The sequence below is a fragment of the Ranitomeya imitator genome, chromosome 2 (genome assembly GCF_032444005.1).
Source record: "Ranitomeya imitator isolate aRanImi1 chromosome 2, aRanImi1.pri, whole genome shotgun sequence".
Taxonomy (NCBI): domain Eukaryota; kingdom Metazoa; phylum Chordata; class Amphibia; order Anura; family Dendrobatidae; genus Ranitomeya; species Ranitomeya imitator.
This window is the reverse complement of record NC_091283.1, coordinates 282923138-282950267: the sequence shown is the minus strand read 5'-3', so window position 1 is coordinate 282950267 and position 27130 is coordinate 282923138. Positions and strand designations below refer to the sequence as shown.

The 27130-nt window shown below is 43.1% G+C and overlaps 2 protein-coding genes across 3 annotated transcripts in view; both read right to left on the bottom strand.

Annotated features, from left to right (window-relative positions):
- LOC138663178 (zinc finger protein 300-like) overlaps positions 1-26411 on the bottom strand; it is a 723911-nt gene extending 697500 nt beyond the window's left edge. The window contains exon 1 of the mRNA XM_069749330.1: positions 26353-26411. The gene's annotated coding sequence lies outside the window, so the exon portion shown is untranslated. The remainder of the gene's footprint in view (positions 1-26352) is intronic.
- On the bottom strand, positions 3805-18225 carry LOC138663174 (oocyte zinc finger protein XlCOF6-like). Of its 2 annotated transcripts, none has more exons than XM_069749325.1 (6): positions 17882-18225; positions 17573-17752; positions 17380-17491; positions 17205-17296; positions 16920-17010; positions 3805-11482 (listed from the first exon to the last, which is right to left on the bottom strand). In XM_069749325.1, exons 1-6 carry the CDS (start codon positions 17957-17959, stop codon positions 9786-9788), a joined length of 2250 nt encoding a protein of 749 aa, XP_069605426.1. In that variant the 5' UTR covers positions 17960-18225; the 3' UTR covers positions 3805-9785. The 2 variants fall into 2 exon arrangements, with proteins under 2 accessions (XP_069605426.1, XP_069605427.1); XM_069749326.1 differs by having other exon boundaries at positions 3805-11479.
- Positions 26412-27130: the final 719 nt, after the last annotated feature.

The window sequence follows — 27130 nt, the reverse complement described above, 5'->3', positions numbered from 1 at the left end:
CCTGCTTCCACCTGCTAGCACTTTCTCTGCTCCTCCTCACTGCCGGTGATATTGCTTCAAACCCTGGTCCTTGTCACCACATTCCCACAGCCATTTCTACCTCCCATCTATGCTCTATCACAACTTTCCGTAACCTCTCTAACCTTATACCCATTCGCCCAGCCCCTGCTTCCCGATTCCCACTAACAAGAGCACTATGGAACGCTCGCTCTGTCTGCAACAAACTTTCCTACATCCATGATCTTTTCATTACTCATAAACTTGCTTTCCTCGCCATCACCGAAACCTGGCTCACCCCCTCTGAAACAGCCTCTCCTGCTGCACTCTCGTATGGTGGATTCCACCTTTCCCACACACCCGCCCCAGCAGCAAGCATGGTGGAGGAGTTGGTTTTCTCCTGTCAGATAACTGCTCCTTCATCCCAATCCCACTGCCACCGTTACCCGCCCTTCCTTTGAGGTGCATTCTGTGCGCATCTATTCCCCCTCCAACCTCCATTTCGCTGTCATTTACCGCCCCCCCAGGGCCAGCCGCCACCTTCCTTGACCACTAGACCACCTGGCTACTTCATTTCCTTTCCACGAATATCCCCACTATCATGGGCGACTTCAACATCCCCACTAACACTTCCCTCTCAGCTGCCACTAAACTTCTATCTCTCACTTCCTTCTTCGGCCTCGCTCAATTGTCTTCGGCAACCACTCACAAAGATGGCCACACATTGGACCTCATCTTCACCCGCCTCTGCTCCCTATCTAACCTCTCTAACTCACCTCTCCCTCTTTCTGACCACAACCTATTCACATTCTCTTCCCTCTCCACTCCTTGTCCACAATCCCCACCTGACAAACTTGCACACCCTCGCAGAAATCTTACACACCTCAATCTACACTCACTGTCTGAATCCCATCTCCCTCTTACAGGCATAAGTTCCCTACACAATGCGGGTGCCGCAGCCGCTCTATATAACACTACAATAGCTGTAGCTCTAGAATCGGTCGCCCATCTCACACATACCAAAGCTTGCAAAATCAACAGACAGCCCTGGCACACCAGCCTGACCAAAGAACTGAGACTGGCTACCAGGGTTGCTGAGCGGAGATGGAAAAGATCCCACTCCAATGAGCACTTCATTGGATTCAAACAGTCCCTCACTACTTTCAAGGTCACACTTGCTGCAGCAAAACGAACCTATTTCTCATCTCATATCCTCCCTGTCTCACAACCTTATAGTTATTCAACACTTTCAATTCTCTCCTACGTTCCCCAGCATCCCCTCCCTCTCCACTCATGTCGGCAGAAGACTTTGCCTCATTTTTCAATCAGAAGATTGATAACATCCGAGACAGTTTTGGTTGACAACCCCCATTGCCCTTCCTCCTAACTTCCCAGCCTTCTTCCTCCACAACCAACTTCTCCACCATTACAGAAGATCAATTCTTCACTCTACTCTCAAGATCACATCTCACCACCTGTGCACTTGACCCGATCGCATCCCACTTCATCCCAAACCTCACCAGTCTTCATTCCAACCCTAACCCATAACTTCAACCTATCACTAACAACTGGTGTTTTCCCCTCAAGCCTTAAACATGCCTCAATCACATCTATCCTCAAAAAACCCTCTCGACTCATCCTCTGCATCTAGCTATCGCCCCATATCAATTCTCCCCATGCCTCAAAACTACTGGACCAACACGTCCATCTTGAACTGTCCTCCTACCTCTCTTCCTGCTCCCTCTTCGACCGCTTTCAATCTGGATTCCGGCCACATCACTCCACTGAAACTGCCCTAACTAAAGTCACCAATGACCTATTAACTGCCAAAGCCAAGCGGCACTACTCAGTCCTCCTCCTCCTAGACCTGTCCTCTGCCGTTGACACAGTCGACCATTCCCTACTATTACAGACCCTCTCATCTCTTAGCATCACTCACTTGGCCCTATCTTGGATTTTGTCGTACCTAACAGACTGGACATTCAGCGTCTCCCACTCACACACCACCTCCTCACCTCGTCTCTTATCTGTCAGAGTCCTGCAAGATTCAGTCCTAGGGATTCTGCTCTTCTCCATCTATACCAGGGGTGGGAAATCTTTTTTCTGCCAAGGGCCATTTGGATATTTATACCATCCTTCGGGGGCTGTACAAACTCCGACCACAAAGTACATCCTGACTCTGGCACTGGTGTCAGGACATAATCTTTCATTGCATGCCCTTCAGTGTTCAGTAGTGAACACTACATGTGTGTGCTAACATAGCAAGAAGAAATGAATGAGCTTGTGGAAATCAAAATACAGCTTTTTGCCCAAGAATGAGGTCCCTGAGAATCTGCTCAGGGGCCTGATAAAAGGTCATTGAGGGCTGTAAATGGCCCTGAGGCTCCCCACCACTGATCTATACCTTTGGCCTTGGACAGCTCATAGATTCCCATTGTTTTCAGTATCATCTCTATGCCGACGAAACACAGATCTACACCTCTGGACCAGATATCACCACCCTACTAAGGAGAATCCCACAATGTCTGCCTGCTATTTCATCCTTCTCCGCTAGATCTCTTAAACTTAATATGGAAAAAACAGAATTCATCATCTTTCCCCCATCTCCCCCAACATACCTATCCATTAAAGTAAATGGCTGCCCACTCTCCCCAGTCCCATAAGCTCACTGTAATTTTTGACACTGATCTCTCCTTCAAATCACATATCCAAGCCCTTTCCACTTCCTGCTGACTCCAACTCAAAAATATTTCCCGGATCTGTACATTCCTCAACGAAGAATCTGCAAAAACCCTAGTCCATGCCCTCATCATCTCTCGCCTTGTCTACAGCAACCTCCTGCTCTGTGGCCTCCCCTCTAACACTCTCGCACCCCTTCAATCTATTCTAAACTCTGCTACCCAACTAATCCACCTGTCCCCCACTATTCCCCAGCCTCTCCCCTCTGTCAATCCCTGTACTGGCTCCCCATTACTCAATGACTCCAGTTCAAAATCCTAACCATGACATACAAAGCCATCCACAACCTGTCTCCCTCATACATCTGTGACCTAGTCTCCTGGTACTTAAGTGCACGCAACCTCCAATCCTCACAAGATCTCCTTCTCTACTCTCCTCTTCCAACAATTGCATACAAGATTTCTCCCGTGCATTCCCCATACTCTGGAACTCTCTACTCCAACACGAGACGCTTGCCTACCGTAGAAACCATCAAAAGAACCTGAAGACCTACCTCTTCCGACAAGCCTACAACCTGCAGTAACCACGATAGACCAAACCGCTGCACGACCAGCTCTATCGTCGCCAACTGTATTCTCACCCATCCCTTGTAGATTGTGAGCCCTCGCGGGCAGGGTCCTCTCTCCTTATGTATCAGTCGTGACTTGTATTGATTAAGATTATTGTAGTTGTCTTTTATTATGTATACCCCTCCTCACATGTAAAGCGCTATGGAATCGGGTCACCGATGGGTTGGCATGAGAACCAGAGGTCTCCAGCAGACCTCTATGGTTGTCACTGTCAGATTGCTATGAGCACCACCCGGTGGTAGGCACTCATAGCAAGCGAGAAATTCTGCTACATACAGGCGATCTGATCATTGCCTGTATGTAGCAGAGCCGATTGGGTTATGGCAGATTCTAGTCTCCCATGGAGACTATTGTAGCATGCCTGTGAAGACACGGGGGATCGGCGGGTGCCCCAGTCCAATAGCCAAAACCGCATAAACCAGGGATCATTCCGCTGAACTCCCACTCTCCTTTTAACATGGGCAAAACGCTACACAGAAAACACAGGGTAAGGATAAAACAGTGTTGCAATGCTTTATTGAACCACAAAACAGGCAGATAACACGTAGAACAGTCCCAGCAAAATAGCCAAGATGGTGCCCATTACAAAGTCTCTCCCTTTCGCTAACTCGCGGGATAATAGCAGTGGTTACTTCAGCTCTTCCAGGGTCGGTACCTCACCTGTGGTATGCACAGAGAGGTAACGACAGGTGTAGGAAGATGACAGTTCATTGAGTCCATACAAGGTAAAAGGTCAGTTTATCTGAGGATTACAACCTGGTTTCTCTAAACGTATCCATGGTTCAGCGATGGTCAATGGAGCAGATCTGTATTCTTACATTTGAGCCCGAAAACCACGAGGTTGTTTCCTGTAGAATGACAGATCCGTGTTCCTTGTGATGGAGCCATCATGTAAAATGGCTGCTGACCTGTCTCTGGTCCTTCGGATGTATGGATGTCTTGGCAGAATCTCTGGTTGTTTCTCTCTGTCAGTCTCTTTATACAGAGGTATGTAACCTATTTTTAGACTTCACAAGTGTCACTCATTCAGTATTTACATAAAAGGTAAGAATGGAGATGAGATCAAGTAGCATTACTTGATTATTTAAATATTTGCATAGCTTTTCCCTCTCTGCTTTTGAAGTCAACAAACTGGCATGATAACACAACGCATAATTAGCATATTAGCAAACATGACTAGTGATCAAGGATAAGCGAGCAATAAAAGTCAATATTAGCAGCTTACACAAACAAAAGTATTTTCTTGACCAACTAGAAATCAACACTTAAATATGAAAGATAACATACAGATAAAATTCTATTATTCTTGGTTTGCTGAAAATAGTTGTCTGGTTAGTTAAGATACAATGCAGTATGTCTTCACAATGCCAAAAGTAAAAAAAAGTTTTTAAAAATAGTAATAAAAAATATCTAAAAGTTCACATTACCCCCCTTTCGCCCCATTCAAAATAAAACAATTACAAAAAAAATCAAACATACACATATATTGGTATCTCCGCGTTCAGAATCGCCCGATCAATATATAAAAAAATTAACCTGATCTCTAAACGGCGTAATGAGAAAAAAGTCAAAACACCAGAATTATGTTTTTTTTTGTCACCACAACATTGCAATAAAATATAATAACAGGCAATCAAAAGATCATATCTGCACCAAAATGGTATTCATTAAAAATGTCAGCTCGGCATGCAAAAAATAAGCCCTAACCCAACCCGAGATCATGAAAAATGGAGACGCAACTGGTATAGGAAAGTGCCACAATTTATTTTTTTTTTACTAAACTTCGGAATTTTTTTTCAGCACTTCAATAAAAAAGAACCTATACATGTTTGGTGTCTATGAACTCATAATGACCTGGAAAATCCTAATTGCCACTTTTAGCATTTAGTGAACATGGTAAAAAAATAAATAAATAACAACTGTGATTGCACCCCGATTAGAGGATTCACTGACAAGACGATAAAACTAAACTTTATTAATTCCAAATGTAAAACTATACCCATAATTCACCCCTGAAGGTTAGTCAGAAGGTGACTAATAGAAAAACATATACCCCACATCTCAGTATATAGGGTGAGGTAATGTATACACACTCGCTCTCCAAGCCTCTCATTTCTATGGGTTTCATCATCCTCACCAAGGACGACTTATCAGGAAACTATTTAATATTGACCTATATTCAAGTGAGACTAGACAAAGAAAACCCAGAAATCATGTATCATGTTATGCGAAACAGTCAGAAAACTAGACACATATTGGTAGATCCCAGATCTCAAACTATATACTTCGTAAGTTTATAAGTCACTCCAGTGTCAGGAATAGATAGTATGTGAAAATACAGTATATACCGCTCAGGGAACACTTAACTTCCAGAGATAATTTCCATATTCATACTAAATAATTGCACAGATCTCCCACACATTATGGTTGCACATATCCCTAGTCTTTATAATGATATTTCCCTCATTCCTTGAAATGACTGCAGCATGGCCATTAGTTAGAAGCTGCTAATGATCTTTGAAGCAGGTAAACTTTCCCTGAGTGGTATATATTGGGCCGTCTGAAAAATAAGTTTAGTCTAGGGCAATTTGTCTGCACTACTAATTGACAGCTGTTACAATACCAAACTAGGGCAGTCCCTATAGGAGGAAAAACACAATAATCATACTGTATTTTCATATACTTTCTATTCCTCACTGACAGGCATTGAAGTGGCTTATAAACTTACTAAGTATATAGTTTGAGATCTGGGATCTGCCTATATGTGGGTAGTTTTCTGACTGTTTTGGATAACATGATACATGATTTTAAGTTTTCTTTTGTCTACTCTCTCTTGAATATAGGTCAATATTAAATAAAGTCTCCTGATGAGTCGCCTTTGGTGAAGATGACGAAACCCATAGAAATTAGATGCTTGGACAATTAGTGTGTATACGTCACCTCACCCTATATACTGGAACGTGGGGTATATGTTTTTTCTATTAGTCACCTTCTGACTAACCTTCAGGGGGTGAATTATGGGTATAGTTTTACATTTGGAATTAATAAATTTTGTTTTATCCTTTTGTCAGCAAACATGAATGACTCGACAACCTCTTTAACCCCTTTACCCCCAAGGGTGGTTTGCACGTTAATGACTGGGCCAATTTTTACAATTCTGACCACTGTCCCTTTATGAGGTTATAACTCTGGAACGCTTCAACGGATCCCAGTGATTGTTTTCTCGTGACATATTGTACTTCATGATAGTGGTAAAAATTATTTGATCGTACCTGCGTTTATTTGTGAAAAAAACGGAAATTTGGCGAAAATTATGAAAATTTTGCAATTTTCCAACTTTGAATTTTTATGCAATTAAATCACAGAGATATGTCACACAATATACTTAATAAGTAACATTTCCCACATGTCTATTTTACATCAGCACAATTTTGGAACCAAAATTTTTTTTTGTTAGGGAGTTATAAGGGTTAAAAGTTGACCAGCAATTTCTCATTTTTACAACACCATTTTTTTTTTAGGGACCACATCTCATTTGAAGTCATTTTGAGGGGTCTATATGATAGAAAATACCCAAGTGTGACACCATTCTAAAAACTGAACCCCTCAAGGTGCTCAAAACCATATTCAAGAAGTTTATTAACCCTTCTGGTGCTTCACAGGAATTTTTGGAATGTTTAAATAAAAATGAACATTTAACTTTTTTTACACAAAAAATTTACTTCAGCTCCAATTTGTTTTATTTTACCAAGGGTAACAGGAGAAAATGGACCACAAAAGTTGTTGTACAATTTGTCCTGAGTACACTGATACCCCATATGTGGGGGTAAACCACTGTTTGGGCGCATGACAGAGCTCGGAAGTGAAGGAGCGCCATTTGACTTTTCAATGCAAAATTGACTGGAATCGAGATGGGACACCATGTTGCGGTTGGAGAGCCCCTGATGTGCCTAAACATTGAAACCCCCCACAAGTGACACCATTTTGGAAAGTAGACCCCCTAAGGAACTTATCTAGAGGTGTGGTGAGCACTTTGACCCACCAAGTGCTTCACAGAAGTTTATAATGCAGAGCCGTAAAAATAAAAAATCATATTTTTTCACAAAAATTATCTTTTTGCCCCCAATTTTTTATTTTCCCAAAAGTAAGAGAAGAAATTGGACCCCAAAAGTTGTTGTACAATTTGTCCTGAGTACGCTGATACCCCATATGTGGGGGTAAACCACTGTTTGGGCGCATGGGAGAGCTCGGAAGGGAAGGAGCGCCGTTTGACTTTTCAATGCAAAATTGACAGGAATTGAGATGGGACGCCATGTTGCGTTTGGAGAGCCACTGATGTGCCTAAACATTGAAACCCCCCACAAGTGACACCATTTTGGAAAGTAGACCCCCTAAGGAACTTATCTAGATGTGTTTTGAGCGCTTTGACCCACCAAGGGCTTCACAGAAGTTTATAATGCAGAGCTGTAAAAATAAAACAAAATTTTTTTCCCACAAAAATTATTTTTTTTGCCCCCAGTTTTGTATTTTCCCGAGGGTAACAGGAGAAATTGGACCCCAAAATTTGTTGCCCAATTTGTCCTGAGTGCAATGATACACCATATGTGGGGGGAACCACTGTTTGGGCGCATGGGAGGGCTCGGAAGGGAAGGAGCTCCATTTGGAATGCAGACTTAGATGGAATGGTCTGCAGGTGTAACATTGCGTTTGCAGAGCTCCTAATGTACCTAAACAGTAGAAACCCCCCACTAGTGACACCATTTTGGAAACTAGACCCCCTAAGTAACTCATCTAGATGTGTTATGAGAGCTTTGAACCCCCAAGTGTTTCACTACAGTTTGTAACGCAGAGCTGTGAAAATAAAAAAAAAATAACTTTCCCCCAAAAAATATTTTTTAGCAAACCGTTTTGTATTTTTCCAAGGGTAACAGGAGAAATCGGACCCCAAAAGTTGTTGTCCTATTTGTCCTGAGTACGCTGATACTGCATATGTTGGGGTAAACCCCTGTTTGGGCACACGGGAGAGCTCGGAAGGGAAGAAGCACTCTTTTACTTTTTTAACGCTTGGAGAGCCCCTGATGTGCCTAAACAGTGGAAACCCCCCAATTATAACTGAAACCCTAATCCAAACACACCCCTAACCTTAATCCCAACGGTAACCCTAACCACGCCTCTAACCCTGACACACCCCTAACCCTAATCCCAACCCTATTCCCAACTGTAAATGTAATCTAAACCCTAACCGTAACTTTAGCCCCAACCCTAACCCTAACTTTAGCCCCAAACCTAATTGTAGCCTTAACCCTAGCCCCAACCCTAACCCTAACCCTAGCCCTAATGGGAAAATGGAAATAAATACATTTTTTAAAATTTTCCCTAACTAAGGGGGTGATGAAGGGGGGTTTGATTTACTTTTATAGCAGGTTTTTTAGCGGATTTTTATGATTGGCAGCCGTCACAGACTGAAAGACGCTTTTTATTGCAAAAAATATTTTTTGCGTTACCACATTTTGAGAGCTATAATTTTTCCATATTTTGGTCCAGAGAGTCATGTGAGGTCTTGTTTTTTGCGGGACGCGTTGACGTTTTTATTGGTAACATTTTCGGGCACGTGACATTTTTTGATCGCTTTTTATTCCGATTTTTGTGCGGCAGAATGACCAAAAACCAGCTATTCATGAATTTCTTTTGGGGGGAGGCGTTTATACCGTTCTGCGTTTGGTAAAATTGATAAAGCAGTTTTATTCTTCGGGTCAGTACGATTACAGCGATACCTCAGTTATATCATTTTTTTATGTTTTGGCGCTTTTATACGATAAAAACCATTTTATAGAAAAAATAATTATTTTTGCATCGCTTTAACTTTTTTATTTTTTTGCTGATAATGCTGTATGGCGGCTCGTTTTTTGCGGGACAAGATGACGTTTTCAGCGGTACCATGGTTATTTATATCCGTCTTTTTGATCGCGTGTTATTCCACTTTTTGTTCTGCGGTATGAAAATAAAGCGTTGTTTTTTGCCTCGTTTTTTTTTTTTTTCTTACGGTGTTTACTGAAGGGGTTAACTAGTGGGCCAGTTTTATAGGTCGGGCCGTTACGGATGCGGCGATACTAAATATGTGTACTTTTATTGTTTTTTTTTTATTTAGATAAAGAAATGTATTTATGAGAATAATAATTTTTTTTTTCATTATTTAGGAATATTTATTTTATTTTTTTTTACACATTTGGAAATTTTTTTTTAAACTTTTTTACTTTGTCCCCGTGAGTGCGGCCGATTGCTATGACGTACTATCCCGTCGGTGGGCATACGGGCCCACCCCACCTCGACGGGATAGTACGTCAGATGTCAGAAAGGGGTTAAGAAGATTCAATTTTCGTTAAAACGATTTCAACATTCTGAACAAAAATGAGGCTTCTCCCCTATGTGACATCTCTGATGTTTATTAACAGTTGATTTCCAAGTAAAATATTTCCCACATTAAGAAAATGAAGAAGGCTTCTCCCCTGTGTGAGTCTTCTGGTGTATTACAAGATGAGCTTTCTGGTTAAAACATTTCCCACATTCAGAACAGGAAAAAGGCTTCTCCCCTGTGTGAGTTCTCTGGTGGCAATCAAGAACTGATTTCCGGTTAAAACATTTCCCACATTCTGAACAGGAAAAAGGCTTCTCCCCTGTGTGAGTTCTCTGGTGGCAATCAAGAACTGATTTACGGTTAAAACATTTCTCACATTCTGAACAGGAAAAAGGCTTCTCCCCTGTGTGAGTTATCTGGTGACTAACAAGATGTGATTTCCTGTTAAAACATGTCCCACATTCTGAACAGGAAAACGGCTTCTCCCCTGTGTGAGTTCTCTGGTGGCTAACAAACTGTGATTTATGTGCAAAACATTTCCCACATTCTGAACATGAAAAAGGTTTCTCCCCTGTGTGAGTTCTCTGATGGCTATCACAATTTGTTTTCCATTTAAAACATTTCCCACATTCTGAACAGGAAAAAGGCTTCTCCCCTGTGTGAGTTCTCTTGTGGTTATCAAGAGTTAATTTGTGCTTAAAACATTTCTCACATTCTGAACAGGAAAAAGGCTTCTCCCTTGTGTGAGTTCTCGAATGCCTATCAAGAAGCGATTTCTGGTAAAAACATTTCCCACATTCTGAACAGGAAAAAGGCTTCTCCCCTGTGTGAGTTATCTGGTGGTTATCAAGAGTTAATTTATGCTTAAAACATATCCCACATTCTGAACAGGAAAAAGGCTTCTCTCCTGTGTGAGTTCTCTGATGGCGATCAAGACTTAATTTCCATTTAAAACATTTCCCACATTCTGAACATGAAAAAGGATTCTCCCCTGTGTGGGTTCTCCAGTGGCTATCAAGAATCGATTTCCGGTTAAAACATTTCCCACATTCGGAACAGGAAAAAGGCTTCTCCCCTGTGTGAGTTATCTGGTGGTTATCAAGAGTAAATTTATGCTTAAAACATATCCCACATTCTGAACACGAAAAAGGCTTCTCTCCTGTGTGAGTTCTCTGATGGCGATCAAGACTTATTTTCCATTTAAAACATTTCCCACATTCTGAACATGAAAAAGGATTCTCCCTTGTGTGGGTTCTCCAGTGGCTATCAAGATTCGATTTCCGGTTAAAACATTTCCCACATTCTGAACAGGAAAAAGGCTTCTCCCCTGTGTGAGTTCTCTGGTGGTTATCAAGAGTTGATTTGTGCTTAAAACATTTCCCACATTCTGAACATGAAAAAGGCTTCTCCCTTGTGTGAGTTATCTGGTGGTTATCAAGAGTTAATTTGTGCTTAAAACATTTCCCACATTCTGAACAGGAAAAAGGCTTCTCTCCTGTGTGAGTTCTTAGGTGGTTAGCAAAATGTGATTCCTGTGTAAAATGTTTCCCACATCCTGAACATGAAAATGACTTCTTTTCTTTAGGAGTAGTTTGTTTTTTAATGCCTCTTTTGTGACTTTGATTTTCCTTAGTAGTCGGTAATGAATCAGAAGATGGCACCTGTTCCATAGCATCAGATGACAGATCTTTGCTGTGAAGGGATGATGGTATATCCGGAGTAATAGCATTCACTTCAGTTGTATCTTGTAGGATCTCAAGATCATCAGATTTAAAACATGAAGATATCAGCTGTCCCTCTGATCTCCTGGTACAGTCATCTGCTAAGATAAAAAAAACAATTACTTTTGTTAATAAAATATCCTTGAGTTTTAAATTTGTAAACATTTCTACTTAGCTTGCCATTTTTATGGACAGTTCATGTAAAAAAATGTAATTAATTTACCAAGACAATGACAGTTCACAGTCTAATAGAAAACCTTATAGGATGAACCAGTAGTGCGTGTTGTTCAACTGTTTGTTCATTCTGCCTCCCAAATATTGAATAAAGAGAAACCAATCAATGTTAATTAGGAGAAAATAATACCAATTCTCATCTCACAAAAATGTCCCCACTCAGGTCCATCATCTGTCAATGGAAAAACAAAGGCTCCCACACTATTAGTGGCTCAAAAGCAACAAGGTTTCTATAAACCAATCCAGCAAAATCCGCTCTCAATTCTGAGTCTTACAGGGTGCTCAAGGAACATTTAGGATACTTGTATTTATTTGTATTAGCAATATTATAGTGATAAGAACCTACTAAATTTATGGTGTGTCTCCTGGAGCACAATCTGGGCACTAAGCGTTGGGTAATAAAATGGAAAATGTGTAATTATCACTCACCAACATCCACTGTGTGTTAATTTCCGGAAAGTGTCTGTGGAGTCAAAATATTCACTCCTCATGTAGATTATAACCCTCAGTGAATTAATTTATAAAATGGAATCACTTTATCGGGATTTTGACCATTCTGGTTTTCTCTCAGTTATATTAGGGCTTCTGCATATGGGGTGTCCAATCTCATCTGGGATCTGTTCCTGCTGTCCAGCTGGAGTAATCTGCTCCCTACTTCAGCCAGTTGGAAACTACCACACCCTACTAAAGCTCAAAGCACATTGCCAGAATCTGCCAGATACAGCGTTGTTCTCCTCTGGTTCAATCCTCTGTGCTCAGCTCACATGTGGCTTGTGTATTTGTTTCTGTCCTTCTGGTTCTGATCCAGCTGCCTGACTATTCTTCTTGCCATCAAACACCACAGAATAGCAGACAGCGCCATGGTCCAAGCCTAGGGGTCCCAGTGTAAGTCCAGATCCATGTAAGGGTGCTAAAGGGGGATGAGCAAGGCAATCATTGGGATATGGAAAGCAGAGAAGATAGTACCAAGCATGTTCATGGTGGATATCTGGATATCTTTTGAGCTGCCAGGTGACCCAATACATTGTGTCTGCAAACTATTCCAGCTAGATCTGCATTCAAATAGCTAAGGCTGGTTTCATATTTGCATTGGGCAGAGATGCGGAGGGCTGCGTAGTTCCGCCGTTAAGCCCCACCCACTGCTGCACCTCTTCCATTCAGTTCCGCCTACGTCAACATACGTCCTGTGCACCTATCTTTAACATTGGGTACGCAGGCCATGTGAATGAATGCAGATGCCTCCCCATGCATCTTTGTCATGCTGCGCCGAACTGCATCAAACGCAACATGTTGCATTTTGTTGTGGTCGGCACAACATCAAAATGACGCATGCGGAGGCATCCGCTTACATTCGCATGGCCTGCGTACCCAATGTTAAAGATAGGTACGCAGGACGCATGCCGAAGTAAGCAGAGCTGAATAGAAGAGGTGCAGCAGTGGGCGGGTCTTAACAGAGGAACTACGCAGCCCTCCGCTGCTCTGCCCAATGCAAATGTGAAACCAGCCTAAATGGCGCTCCTTCCCTTCTGAATACTGCTATTTGCCCAGACAGTAGCCTACAATCGTATGTAAGGTATTGTGCGAAGTTGGAAAATAATTTGAAAGATCCATTTGTTTTCTATTATTCTTTGTGAATAATTCCAAAGTTATCACCACATAAAGTGTCACACGTCAGATTTTAAAAATGGGGCCTGATTAAAAACACAAAACTGGCTGCGGCAAGAGGTTAAATCAGAGTATTTTGGACACTACTGTAGTCGAATACTGTGACTATAGACAATTACACATCTACTGAAGTGATCAAACTCAACAGTCTTCATCAGTAATAAATGAGTAACTAGTGGTGATAGTGGTGAAAAGTCTCTGGTGTAAATAGAGTATGGGGCTCGGTGACTTCACAATCTAAACTATCGTAAGGTCCAATATTTTCTGTCAGATGAGTTTCAAGAAGAAATATTACACATTTAAAGAGAACTGTGGATAATAGTGCAGAGCGGAGATGTCTTAAAGGGAACCTGTCAGCAGGATTGTACACAGTAACCTACAGAATGTGACAGGTTGGCGCCGTTATACTGATTACTGATTGGTTGATGAAATCTGTCTTGTGGTTATTGTTTAATCTGTATTTATAGTTTTCAGTTACTGAGATTCTCGTGCTTCGGGGTGGAGCTGTGGGCGGCCTGTGGGCAGGGCTTTATGTGGTGCTCTGATTACATATGGATCTGTATTAGCTTATGACAGATTCACTTTAAATTTCGATCTTAGACATTTGGAAGAGGAGATTAAGAGCTATTTTTAAGACTATCAGGGAGATACAGACTCACATAAGTGATGCAGGACAATCCCACCACAATCAAACTAGCATACAGAATGAACAGGTAAAAAAAGACATGTTTTTATTCTATGTTACATCCCCAACAAAAATGTATGTATGAGGGGAGAACTCCAACAGTAAACCAGAGATGCACTCATTTACTGTATGGTGGACCATTGGAGCTACTATGAGTCCTGACCAGAAGATTAGAGAAAAAAATATTGCTCCACATTTCAGGAGAGATTGTGCAGTAATCTGAATTACCGTATATACTCGAGTATAAGCCGAGATTTTCAGCCCAAATTTTTGGGCTGAAAGTGCCCCTCTCGGCTTATACTCGAGTCACGGTGGGCGGCAGGGTCGGCGGGTGAGGGGGAGAGGGCGCTGAAGCATACTCACCTAGTCCCGGCGCTAATGACGCTCCCCCTGCCGGTCCCAGGGTCTTCGGGTGCCGCAGCTCTTCCCCTGTTCAGCGGTCACGTGGGACCGCTCATTAGAGAAATGAATATGGACTCCACTCCCATAGGGGTGGAGCCACATATTCATTCCTCTGAGCGGTGCCAGTGACCGCTGACAGGAAGAGCTGTGGCACCCGAAGACAGTGTGACAGGCAGGGGCAGCGTCAGGAGCGGCGGGACTAGGTGAGTATTTTATATTCACCTGTCCGCGTTCCACACGCCGGGCGCCGCTCTGTCTTCGCGTCCTCTTGCACTGACTGTTCAGGTCAGAGGGCGCGATGACGCATATAGTGTGCGCGCCGCCCTCTGCCTGATCAGTCAGTGCGGAGAGACGCCGGGACGGGAAGCTGAGGAGCTGAAAGCAAGAGAGGTGAGTATGGCATTTTTTTTATTATTGCAGCAGCAGCAGCAATGGCAGAGCTTTATACGGAGCATCTATGGGGCAAAAATGAACGGTGCAGAGCACTATATGGCACAGCTATGGGGCAAGAATGAACGGTGCAGAGCACTATATGGCACAGCTATGGGGCAATAATGAACGGTGCAGAGCACTATATGGCACAGCTATGGGGCAAGAATGAACGGTGCAGAGCACTATATGGCACAGCTATGGGGCAATAATGAACGGTGCAGAGCACTATATGGCACAGCTATGGGGCAAAAATGAACGGTGCAGAGCACTATAAGGCACAGCTATGGGGCAATAATGAACGGTGCAGAGCACTATATGGCACAGCTATGGGGCAATAATGAACGGTGCAGAGCACTATATGGCACAGCTATGGGGCAAGAATGAACGGTGCAGAGCACTATATGGCACACCTATGGGGCAAGAATGAATGGTGCAGAGCACTATATGGCACAGCTATGGGGCAAGAATGAACGGTGCAGAGCACTATATGGCACAGTTATGGGGCAAGAATGAACGATGCAGAGCACTATATGGCACAGTTATGGGGCAAGAATGAACGGAGCAGAGCACTATATGGCACAGCTATGGGGCAAAAATGAACGGTGCAGAGCACTATATGGCACAGCTATGGGGCAAGAATGAACGGTGCAGAGCACTATATGGCACAGCTATGGGGCAATAATGAACTGTGCATAGCACTATATGGCACAGCTATGGGGCAATAATGAACGGTGCAGAGCCCTATATGGCACAGCTATGGGGCAATAATGAACGGTGCAGAGCATTATATGGCACACCTTTCTATGGTACATCTATGGGGCAATAATGAATGGTGCAGAGCACTATATGGCACAGCTATGGGGCCATAATGAACAGTATGGAGCATCTATTTTTATTTTTGAAATTCACCGGTAGCTGCTGCATTTTCCACCCTAGGCTTATACTCGAGTCAATAAGTTTTCCCAGTTTTTTGTGGCAAAATTAGGGGGGTCAGCTTATACTCGGGTCGGCTTATACTCTAGTGTATACGGCGGTACTCATGAACGAAAACAATGTACTTTATGATGTGGAGTGATTTCAAGAAACCAGGGCTTGAGCCAACACATCTCCCACAGGCGTAAATAAATGCATATTACATCTGTCAGCCGCGCACAGCTTAGAGATATATCATGGCACAGGTATAATGGTTTTCCTGTAGTTGATCACAATCCTCCATGAAATTAGTTTTAATACAAATTGAAAAGTCAGAAAGTCAGGATAAAAAGAAACTCTGCTGTGATTGTACAGAAATTCACACTTGGCCTCACTGCACATTCAATGTTATCGATCATAAAAGTGAAGTTTGGTCAGAAAGACTGGACCTGGTCTTGTAGGGACCATATGAGCACATTCAGCAGCACAGGAGGGAGAGAAGGGAGATTCATCCAATAAGATATCAGGATTCTAGGAAGCCAACTGCTTAATTACCCTCCGCTTTCTCTTACAGGCCCATAATACTTTTCTTCAAGTGATTTTGTAACTTATCAGCACATTCTACATACGCTGTCATTTGGCTTTGTAGTTTACAGATCTGGGCAGGTAATGGTCAGCATCTTCTAATCTCAGGGGGTAGGTGGATCCTCCAGGTGGCAAGTTCTATATATAAAAGGGCTTTCAATGCCCAAAGTCATTTGAACATTTTTGGATGGAGGAGAATGTTGTGGTCTAGAGGCAAAATGGTGATCATGGTAATATGGCCGGACTACACCACCCATAAAGCAGCCACAGCTAGTGATGAGCGAATATACGCGTTACTCAAGATTTCCCTAACATGCTCGGGTGACCTCTGAGTATTTTTTAGTGCTCGAAGATTTAGTTTTCATTGCCGCAACTGAATTATTTACATCTGTTAGCCAGCATAAGTACATGTGGGGGTTGCCACATGTAATCAAGCTGGCTAAGAGATGTAAATCATTCAGCCGAGGGGAGGAAAACTAAATCTCCGTGCACTAAAAAATACTCGGAGGTCACCCGAGCATGTTAGGGAAATCACGAGTAACGAGTATATTCGCTCATCACTAGCCACAGCCAGTGACTGAGAAGAATCTGTGACTTCTCTGCATTTAGTGGTCACTACTCACCTGGGTAGTCATATGTGGGAATATCCTCTTTACACCGCTCATCACCCCTCACATATGTCTTTGTAGTATTAATAAGGGTCAGATCTTCACCCTGAAACAAATATTGTAAAAGTCACAGACAGATGGAGAAGTCACATCTATGATCAGCTCTAATCCTGCCATCTCCACTGCTCTCATTTCCCAAGTATAATACATAATACTGGTGAATAAAACAAGACTGAACACAAGACCTTCACAGCCGTCTACACATCATAGGGGAGATCTCATGACACCTTCTCTATCTACCTGATAATCATGAGCATTGGGCTCTCCTTGTTTACAGTCCTGTGGAAGAGGACGGGGACATCTCTCTGGTGTTGCCCTCTTACTGGATAGATCTGGGGGAACCAGAAACAGGGACTGAATTCACTCTTTACATACAGATAATTATAGGCCATGTGTATTTAGTCCTGTTTATTACCTGGTGATGTGAGGGGCTGGGGAACCTCCATCATGACATCTTTGTGACCTTGTAAATATTCCCACTCCTCCATGGAAAAATAGACAGCGACATCCTGACATCTTATAGGAACCTGACACATACAATGATACCGTCATCCCCGATCCCTTCATAGCGTTACTGTATAATGTCCCAGCATTCCCAGCAGTGTCACCTCTCCAGTCAGCAGCTCAATCATCTTGTAGGTGAGTTCTAGGATCTTCTGATCATTGATGTCCTCATGTATCAGGGGGTGAGGTGGAGGCCCTGTGATTGGGCTCAGGGGTCTTGCCCATCCCTCAGACACAGGGTCCTGACAGCGCTCACTAGAGGTCTTCTTCACTACTGTGTAATCCTGGTTATGGAGAAACACATTAATAAATCTCACTACAAACATTTCCAGAGTCCTCACCTCTCCAGTTCTGTCCATCTGTTATTCCCATAGATAAGAATGATATAAAGTGACGTCATCACAATCTCTCACCTCTCCAGTAAGTCGGAAGAGGATCTCTAGGGTGAGGTGTAATATCCTCTCCGCCATCTTGTCTCTGTCCATATCCATCCTTGATGGGTAAATCAGGAAAATTCTCTTATACAGAAGATCTTCACTTAGAGGATTCGATATTGTAGAGACCTGAATGAGAAGATGAGCCGATGTAACATCATACAAATCCTGACTAATAATACAATTACTGGAGATAATAAGGGAAACATATCAGATTTACTATTTTATAGTATTTAGTTTCCTTCTTTACATCTACTAATAAAACCTATATATTTAGGCCACAGACAACAAGCAGTTTCTTCCTCGGAGTCGGCAGCTGAATACGTTCCTTATAGTCTCATCTTACATAACGCTAATTCTCGTATCATTTACCGACACTGGGATCGGCATTAGCAATACTGCAGGAGAAATTCATTACACGTGACTTGAGAAATAACTATTTCATGATGAGGCTTTTATAAAAGCTTTTTTGTTTCCACAAACACAATGGACAGATATTATGTGATCTCAAAGTCTCCATGAACAGTGTTTTATGGGGTTTATTTCTGGTCTTAGGATTTCCTATATTACAAGAAAAACACCAGAAAAAAAGATATTAAAGGGAAGATAATGCGTTTGTAGATCATTAATAAATCAATGTAATGTAGCATAACATGCTGTTATAACCAAGTTTTTATTGCATTTGAAACATATTTCGTGTGTTATAGTTTAAAGAAGGCACTTGAGGATGACATCTTGCTTTCACAGTAGCAGCACGACACTTTCAGTGTCATAATACGTCACCCCATGGTCATAGGAGAGAACAGACTGACGCGGACCCTATCTATTGTAATAAAATTGTCACTGCTGTGAACTGGGCACGCCTCTGTGGGCTTCACAATTCACAGTAGTGGGAGTGTTCTGCTGTAGTGATGAGCGAGTATACTCGTTGCTCGGGTTTTCCCAAACACTCAGAGTATTTATTAGTGTTCGGAGATTTAGTTTTCATCGCCTCAGCTGCATGATTTACGACTGCTAGCCAGGCTGAATACATGTGAGGAAAGCCTGTTTGTTAGGGAATTCCCACATGTATTTAGCCTTGCAATAATACAATTTAATAACTATTTTAAGCTTAATTTCACAAAAAAAACTAAGTACAAGGAAACTGGTGGCCCCTTCCCTTTAAAATGTTTCTAAAGAAAATTGGTTCCAACAATTTTTGTAAAAAGAAAAAAACATGGAAAAAGCAGAAGACACATTTTATTTTTCACACAATAAACAATTGTTTTAAAAAAATTAACTCTTTTGGGCCCCAGAACATAGATGTACACAGCAGGGACAGCACAGGTGCGGCTGTAACAAAGACCCTGGCAGTTTAACCACTTGCAGCTGCCAAAACCAAGCATGGCATTTAAAAACGTGTGACAGATTGCCTGAATGCCCTCCTCCCCCAAGTACTTGATAGTATGAGGCGGCCTAGTTACTACGATACTTACATGCCTAGTAATGGTGTCTGGACTGCAATGTACGAAGTTCTACTAGGCTGGGCCAGAGGCAGTGTCCAATAAGTTACCTTTTAGCGCCCTCATACACATTAGACTAAAGTTACCTGAAAGCACTGATTTCGAGGGGTTTGGTTGACTATATAATGTATTTGATGATGTCAGGGCAGAGAAGGATCTGGCATCCTGAATTTCAGAGTGAGGTGAAATATGTATGGATGTATGACTAGGAGTAAATTAACATCTGTCCTGAGACTGCAGCCTTCACAATGGTCACAACATATGTTATCCTGAGAAAGGCAGTTTCCTGGCTTCAGTAGCCCCAGGGGGTTTGCCGTGAACACACACAGAATTTGAAACACTTCACACCTTCTGACTCCTTTGAACAGACATGCCAATTGCAGCATGACACTGTATATTTACTCTGAGAAAGAAAGATTACACGAAGAGTGTTTGTTAAATATAATTTATTGAATTATTCTTATTCTCAATTCTGTACTGAGCACATTGCTTCTTGACATTACAAAAAGCTATTTCTGTATACAGTACAGACCAAAAGTTTGGACACACCTTCTCATTTAAAGATTTTTCTATATTTTTATGACTATGAAAATTGTACATTCACACTGAAGGCATCAAAACTATGAATTAACACATGTGGAATTATATACTCAACAAAAAAGTGTGAAACAACTGAAATTATATCTTATATTCTAGGTTCTTGAAAGTATCCACCTTTTGCTTTGATGACTGCTTTGCACACTCTTGATGAGCTTCAAGAGGTAGTTACCGGGAATGGTCTTCCAACAATCTTGAAGGAGTCCCCAGAGAAGCTTAGAACTTGTTGGCTCTTTTGCCTTCACTCTGCAGTCCAGCTCACCCCAAATCATCTTGATTGGGTTCAGGTCTGGTGACTGTGGAGGCCAGGTCATCTGGTGTAGCACCCCATCACTCTCCTTCTTGGTCAAATAGCCCTTCCACAGCCTGGAGGTGTGTTTGGGGCGATTGGCCTGTTGAAAAATAAATTATGGTCCAACTAAACGCAAACCGGATGGCATAGCATGCCGCTGCAAGATGCTGTGGTAGCCATGCTGGTTCAGTATGCCTTCAATTTTGAATAAATCCCCAACAGTGTCACCAGCAAAGCACCCCCACACCATCACACCTCCTCCCCCATGCTTCACGGTGGGAACCAGGCATGTAGAGTCCATCCGTTCACCTTTTTGTGCATCGCACAAAGACACGGTGGTTGGAACCAAAGATCTCCAATTTGAACTCATCAGACCAAAGCACAGATTTCCACTGGTCTAATGTCCATTCCTTGTGTTCTTTAGCTCAAACAAGTCTCTTCTGCTTGTTGCCTGTCCTTAGCAGTGGTTTCCTAGCAGCTATTTTACCATGAAGGCCTGCTGCACAAAGTCTCCTCTTAACAGTTGTTGTAGAGATGGGACTGCTGCTAGAACTCTGTGTGGCATTGACCTGGTCTCTAATCTGAGCTGCTGTTAACCTGCGAATTCTGAGGCTGGTGACTTGGATAAACTTATCCTCAGAAGCAGAGGTGACTCTTGGTCTTCCTTTCCTGGGGCTGTCCTCATGTGAGCCAGTTTCTTTGTAGCGCTTGATGGTTTTTGCCACTGCACTTGAGGACACTTTCAAAGTTTTCCCAATTTTTCGGACTTACTGACCTTCATTTCTTAAAGTAATGATGGGCACTCGATCTTCTTTACTTAGCTGCTTTTTTCTTGCCCTAATACAAATTCTAACAGTCTATTCAGTAGGACTATCAGCTGTGTATCCACCAGACTTCTGCACAACACAACTGATGGCCCCAACACCATTTGTAAGTCAAGAAATCCCACTTACTAAACCTGACAGGGCACACCTGTGAAGTGAAAACCATTCTTGGTGACTACCTCTTGAAGCTCATCAAGAGAATGCCAAGAGTGTGCAAAGCAGTCATCAAAGCAAAAAGTGGCTACTTTGAAGAACCTAGAATATAAGACATATTTTCAGTTATTTCACACTTTTTTGTTAAGTATATAATTCCACATGTGTTAATTCATAGTTTTGATGCCTTCAGTACAATTTTCACAGTCATGAAAATATAGAAAAATCTTTAAATGAGGTGTGTCCAAACTTTTGGTCTGTACTGTATATAGCTCAGAAAATAAGTTAACACCATATAGATGGAACATGTGGTCTGTGGGACATATAAATAACGTCTCTTAGGAGGGTGTGGGTTTGTCACGTGGGGGCTGTCACCTCCTGCCTTCACCATCATTCTCAATGGACATCAGACATGTCACACAAGGAAGGATCAGCTGATAGCCATGATTCTACTCTATGAAAGGAAGATGACTTCTACTCCATCTCAGAAACAATGAGTAACAAGCGCTGATAGGAACAAATGTACAATCTGTTTGTAACTAATTCATCTACTAATAAATGTGCAAAGTAAGCATATTTAACAGTGTTCAAAGAAAAATAATGTACTCATTGGTAAAATAGCCAGGATCCAGTCACAAACCAAGGATTAGAATATTAACTTGAGAGGCTGGTCTAGAAATCTGACCTCCAGGTTGACTCTATAAATTAGGCCTTTACTCATAGAAAGTTATTCACAGTGAGGGACAGCCAAGCTGGTGTGATCCGTTCCATATCACCCTCCGCCCCCTCAGGGGCAGAATACCAGACTGCAAAGTTCAATATTTCTGTAAGTTTTCTCGCCTTTCTACTATATAATTGTCTAAGGGTCACTTCCGTCTTTCTGTCCTTCTGTCTGTCTGTCACGGTTATTCATTCGCTGATTGGTCTCGCCAGCTGCCTGTCACGGCTGCCGCGCCCAATCAGTGACGGGCACAGTCCGGAAGAAAATGGCCGCTCCTTACTCTCCGCAGTCAGTGCCTGTCGCCCGCATACTCCCCTCCGGTCACCGCTAACTCAGGGTTAATGCCGGCAGTAACGGACCGCGTTATGCCGCGGGTAACGCACTCCGTTACCGCCGCTATTAACCCTGTGTGTCCCCAACCTTTTACTATTGATGCTGCCTATGCGGCATCAATAGTGAAAAAAGTAATGTTAAAAATAGTAAAAAAAAACAAAAACCTGCTATTCTCACCCTCCATTGTCCACTCGCGCCTGCCGCCATCTTCCTTTCCCAGCGCCGTTGGATCCCAGGAGGCGGAGAGACGGAACGCTGAGGAGCAGCGACGAGAATGGTGAGTATGTTAAACTACAAGGGGCCCTCGGATCGTTAGGTGAGTATGTTTATTTTTTAACCTGTGACATACGTGGCTGGGTAATATACTACGTAGCTGGGCAATACACTAAGTCACTGGGCAATATACTACGTGGCTCTGTGCTGTATACTACGTTGCTGTGCAATTTACTACGTGGCTCTGTGCTGTATACTACTTCGCTGTGCAATATACTACGTGGCTCTGTGCTGTATAGTACGTAACTGGGCAATATACTACGTGGCTGGGCAATATAATACGTGGCTGGACAATATACTACATTGCTGGGCAATATACTACGTGGCTGGGCAATATACAACGTCGCTGGCCAATATACTACGTGGCTGGGCTATATACTACGTGGCTCTGTGCTGTATACTACGTCGCTGTGCAATATACTACATGGCTCTGTGCTGTATACTACGTCGCTGTGCAATATACTACGTGGCTCAGTGCTGTATAATACGTAACTGTGCAATATACTACCTCAATGGACAATATACTACGTGGCTGGACAATATACTACGTGGCTGGGCAATATACTACGTGGCTGGGAAATATACTACGTCACTGGGCAATATACTACGTCACTGGGCAATATACTACGTCACTGGGCAATATACTACGTGACTGGGCAATATACTACGTGGCTGGGCAATATACTACGTGGGCTGGGCAATATACTACGTGGACATGCATATTCTAGAATAACCGATGCGTTAGAATCGGGCCACCATCTAGTATTTTATAACTGTTTACATATTTGTATGTCACTTTTTATTTCCATATTTTGATATCTTTCATTGTAAGCACTGTACCTTTTCTATTAAAGCTTAAAACCTTAATAAGCCTTGAATGCTCTAAAGAATCCATAGCCTTAGAGTGTGTGACCCTGCTGATTGGAGACAGTAGCAGTAAGATTTCCAGGACTCATTGCCCGTGTGTTCAGTGAGTGGTGGCAGCGTGAATGGGCGGGGTGTGTGAACTGTGTCCGGGTGTGAATTATGCTCCCATTGCAGCATAGGACAGAGGTTGAATGCTGGACTGAGGGAGAGGAGATAGATTAACAATTGCAAGCACAACCCCAAGTCATGTGCTGAGAAACGGGTACATGACACAGATGCTAATCCGTCTGATCTTCCTGTAGGTAATCCCCTCTAGAGGAGTCTGGAGGGGACTCTCTCATACAGACCACAGGAAAGCTGGAATATTTCTGTGTATGGGGGAGTCAGGCGAGAAAGCCATCTGCCAAATGACCATTCAGCCAACACTTATCTCTTATAACAGGGTCTGTACCACAGGACTGGCGTATAGCAAATGTGGTGCCAATATTCAAGAAAGGGACAAAAACTGAGCTCGGTAATTGTAGGCCAGTAAGCTTAACCTCTACTGTGGGTAAAATACTGGAGGGCATTCTAAGGGAATTCTATACTGGAGTATCTGAAGAGGAACAACCTCATGACCCAGTAGCAGCACGGGTTTACTAGGGACCGTTCATGTCAGACTAATCTGATCAGCTTTTATGAAGACGTAAATTCCGGACTGGACCAAGGGAACCCAGTGGACATAGTGTATATGGACTTTTCAAAAGCTTTTGATATGGTGCCACACAAAAGGTTGATACATAAAATGAGAATAATGGGGACAGGGGAAAATATGTGTAAGTGGGTTAAGAGCTGGCTCAGGGATAGGAAACAAAGGGTGGTTATTAATGGAGCACACTCGGACTGGGTCGCGGTTAGCAGTGGGGTACCACAGGGGTCAGTATTGGACCCTCTTCTTTTTAACATATTTATTAATGACCTTGTAGGGGGCATTCAAAGCAGAATTTCATTATTTGCAGATGACACTAAACTCTGCAGGGTAATCAATACAGAGGACAATTTTATATTACAGGATGATTTGTGTAAACTAGAAGCTTGGGTTGATAAATGGCAAATGAGCCCACCATAACATCTTTAACTGATTCAGAAAGACCCTTTCTGAAAATTGCCGCCAAAGCATCATCATTCCATTTAGTCAACACAGGCCATTTTCTAAATTTCTGACAATACAATTCTGCCGCCTCTTGACCCTGAGACAGGGCCAACAAGGTCTTCTCTGCTTGATCCAGAGAATTAGGTTCATCATATAATAATCCAAAAGCCTGAAAAAAGGAGTCTACATTAAGCAAAGCCGGATTCCCAGATTCCAGGGAAAATGCCCAATCCTGTGGATCGCCACGCAGCAGGGAGATGATGATTTTAACCTGCTGAATGGAATCACCAGAGGATCGAGGTCTCAGAGCAAAAAACAGTTTACAGTTGTCCCCCGGCCTCAGCTTCCCGCACTGACTGTGAGTGCCGGCCGGCCGTAAAGCAGTGCGGTGACGTCACCGCTGTGCTTTACGGCCGGCCGGCACTCACAGTAAGTGCGGGAAGCTGACGGTGAGGGGACAGACACCGGAATGTAAGTATGTACTGTTTGTTTTTTTTTACATTTAGAATGGTAACCAGGGTACACATCGGGTTACTAAGTGCGGCCCTGCGCTTAGTAACCCGATGTTTACCCTGGTTACCAGTGAAGACATCGCTGATTCGGCGTCACACACGCCGATTCATCGATGTCTGCGGGAGATCCAGCGACGAAATAAAGTTCTGGCCTTTCTGCTCCGACCAACGATGTCACAGCAGGATCCAGATCGCTGCTGCGTGTCAAACACAACGATATGGCTATCCAGGACGCTGCAACGTCACGGATCGCTAGCGATATCGTTGTTAAGTTGTTCAGTGTGAAGGTACCTTAAGTAGCGGCTCTACAAATTTGTTCTATCGAGGCGCTGGCTCTCTCTGCCCAGTAAGTTGCCACTGCTCTGGTTGAATGGGCTCTTATCTCCTCTGGAATGGCTGCCCCACATTAGGAATATGATAGGGTGATATTATCTCTTATCCACCTGGCCAGCGTGGCTTTCAATGCTTTTTGTACTTTCCATGGACCCTGGAAGCATACAAAGAGACTTATCCTTCCTACACTCCCTCGTAGCTACGAGATACTGAATTAGGCATCTCTTTACATATAACGTATGTAGGACTTCCTCCCCCTTATTTTTGGGATTGCCACAGAAGGAAGGCAGGGATATTTCTTGCGATCTGTGAAACCGCGATGCCAGTTTTGGAAGATAGGCGGTGTGATTTTTAAGGACAACTCTATCCTCCAGTATCTGTGAGAAAGGTGAGTATGCTGACAAAGCCTGGACATCGCTAACTCTCTGTGCTAACGTTAAATCTACAAGTAGGGAGGTTTTAAGAGATATACCGTATTTTTCGGACTATAAGACGCACCGGACTATAAGGCGCACCCAGATTTTAGAGGTGGAAAATAGGGAAAAAAATATTTGAAGCAAAAAAATGTGGTAAAATATTTAATAACATAAACATACTATTATATGTGGTGTTATTATATATAATAGTATGTTATTATGTTGGAAGCTGCGGGTAGAAGATGGAGCTGCGGGACCAGTGTGGTGTCTGTAAAGTACTGTATGAAGACGCTGGAGGGTGAGTATAAGAATGGGGGCACAGGGCTTATATTTAAAGCACCACTCCAGCACTGCAAAATAACACTGGAGTGCTGCTTTAAAGTCCCATGGGACAACTATAACTCCCAGCATGTCCTGCAGATCCTATGACATGTTGGGAGTTATAGTTCACCAAAGGAGTGGCAGAGTGCTTTATTGTTTTTTGTAAAGACTAACCTCTTAAATGTGGCAGCCAGCCACACTGTGGTGAGGTAAAAGCTGGAGCATCCCATGACTGTACACAGAGCCTTCCCTCGTTTCCTTTCCACAGCACAGGTTATAAGAAAGCCTGCAGATTCTAGTGGAGACTGGAGAGCCTGAAGGACCTGTGATGATGTCAAGAAAAGGGAGGGCTCTGAGCTGCCATGTAATGCTCCAGCCCGCCCACTCCTGACATCATCACAGGTCCTGTTTGTGCACAGCACTCAGCGTCCAGCCCAGGCATGGCAGGCAGGTATGCAGCGATCTCCTCTCTCCTCTGCTGCTGCCTCCTCTCCCCCGGACACACAGATCTCCCCAGCTGCTGCAGGAATCAGCGCTGGAGAAGCCATGTGTGTCCCTGCTTAAGTGCAGTATTCATTTGCTGCTCCCACTCACCGCTCAGCTGATAGGTGGGAGCCGCTAATGAATATTCACTGCACTTAATCATCGGGATCACATGGTTTCTCCAGCACTGATTCTGGGCAGTGGGGACATCCTGAAGTGGGATAACAGTGCGATCCCACTCCCTGCTGCCCCCTCCCCACATGCTATATCCGTACCATAAGACGCACCCACACTTTCCTCCCAAATTTGGAGGAAAAAAAGTGCGTCTTATGGTCGGAAAAATACGGTAGTTATTTAGTGGACACTGTGTATATATACAGCTCTGGAAAAATGAAGAGACTACTACATCAAAAGCCTGTCATGGCTAGCCCACTCTCCAGACCTGAACCCGATTGAAAACCTCTGGAAT

What these genes read in the sequence shown, in the direction of transcription:
- LOC138663174 (XM_069749325.1), bottom strand. Translation starts at nt 17,959, where the DNA reads ATGGATATGGACAGAGACAAGATGGCGGAGAGGATATTACACCTCACC. An exon ending in TCTTCCGACTTACTGGAGAG is followed by an intron (nt 17,753 to 17,881) that starts GTGAGAGATTGT and finishes CTCCATAACCAG; the next exon opens with GATTACACAGTAGTGAAGAA. An exon ending in CCAGCCCCTCACATCACCAG is followed by an intron (nt 17,297 to 17,379) that starts GTAATAAACAGG and finishes TGGTTCCCCCAG; the next exon opens with ATCTATCCAGTAAGAGGGCA.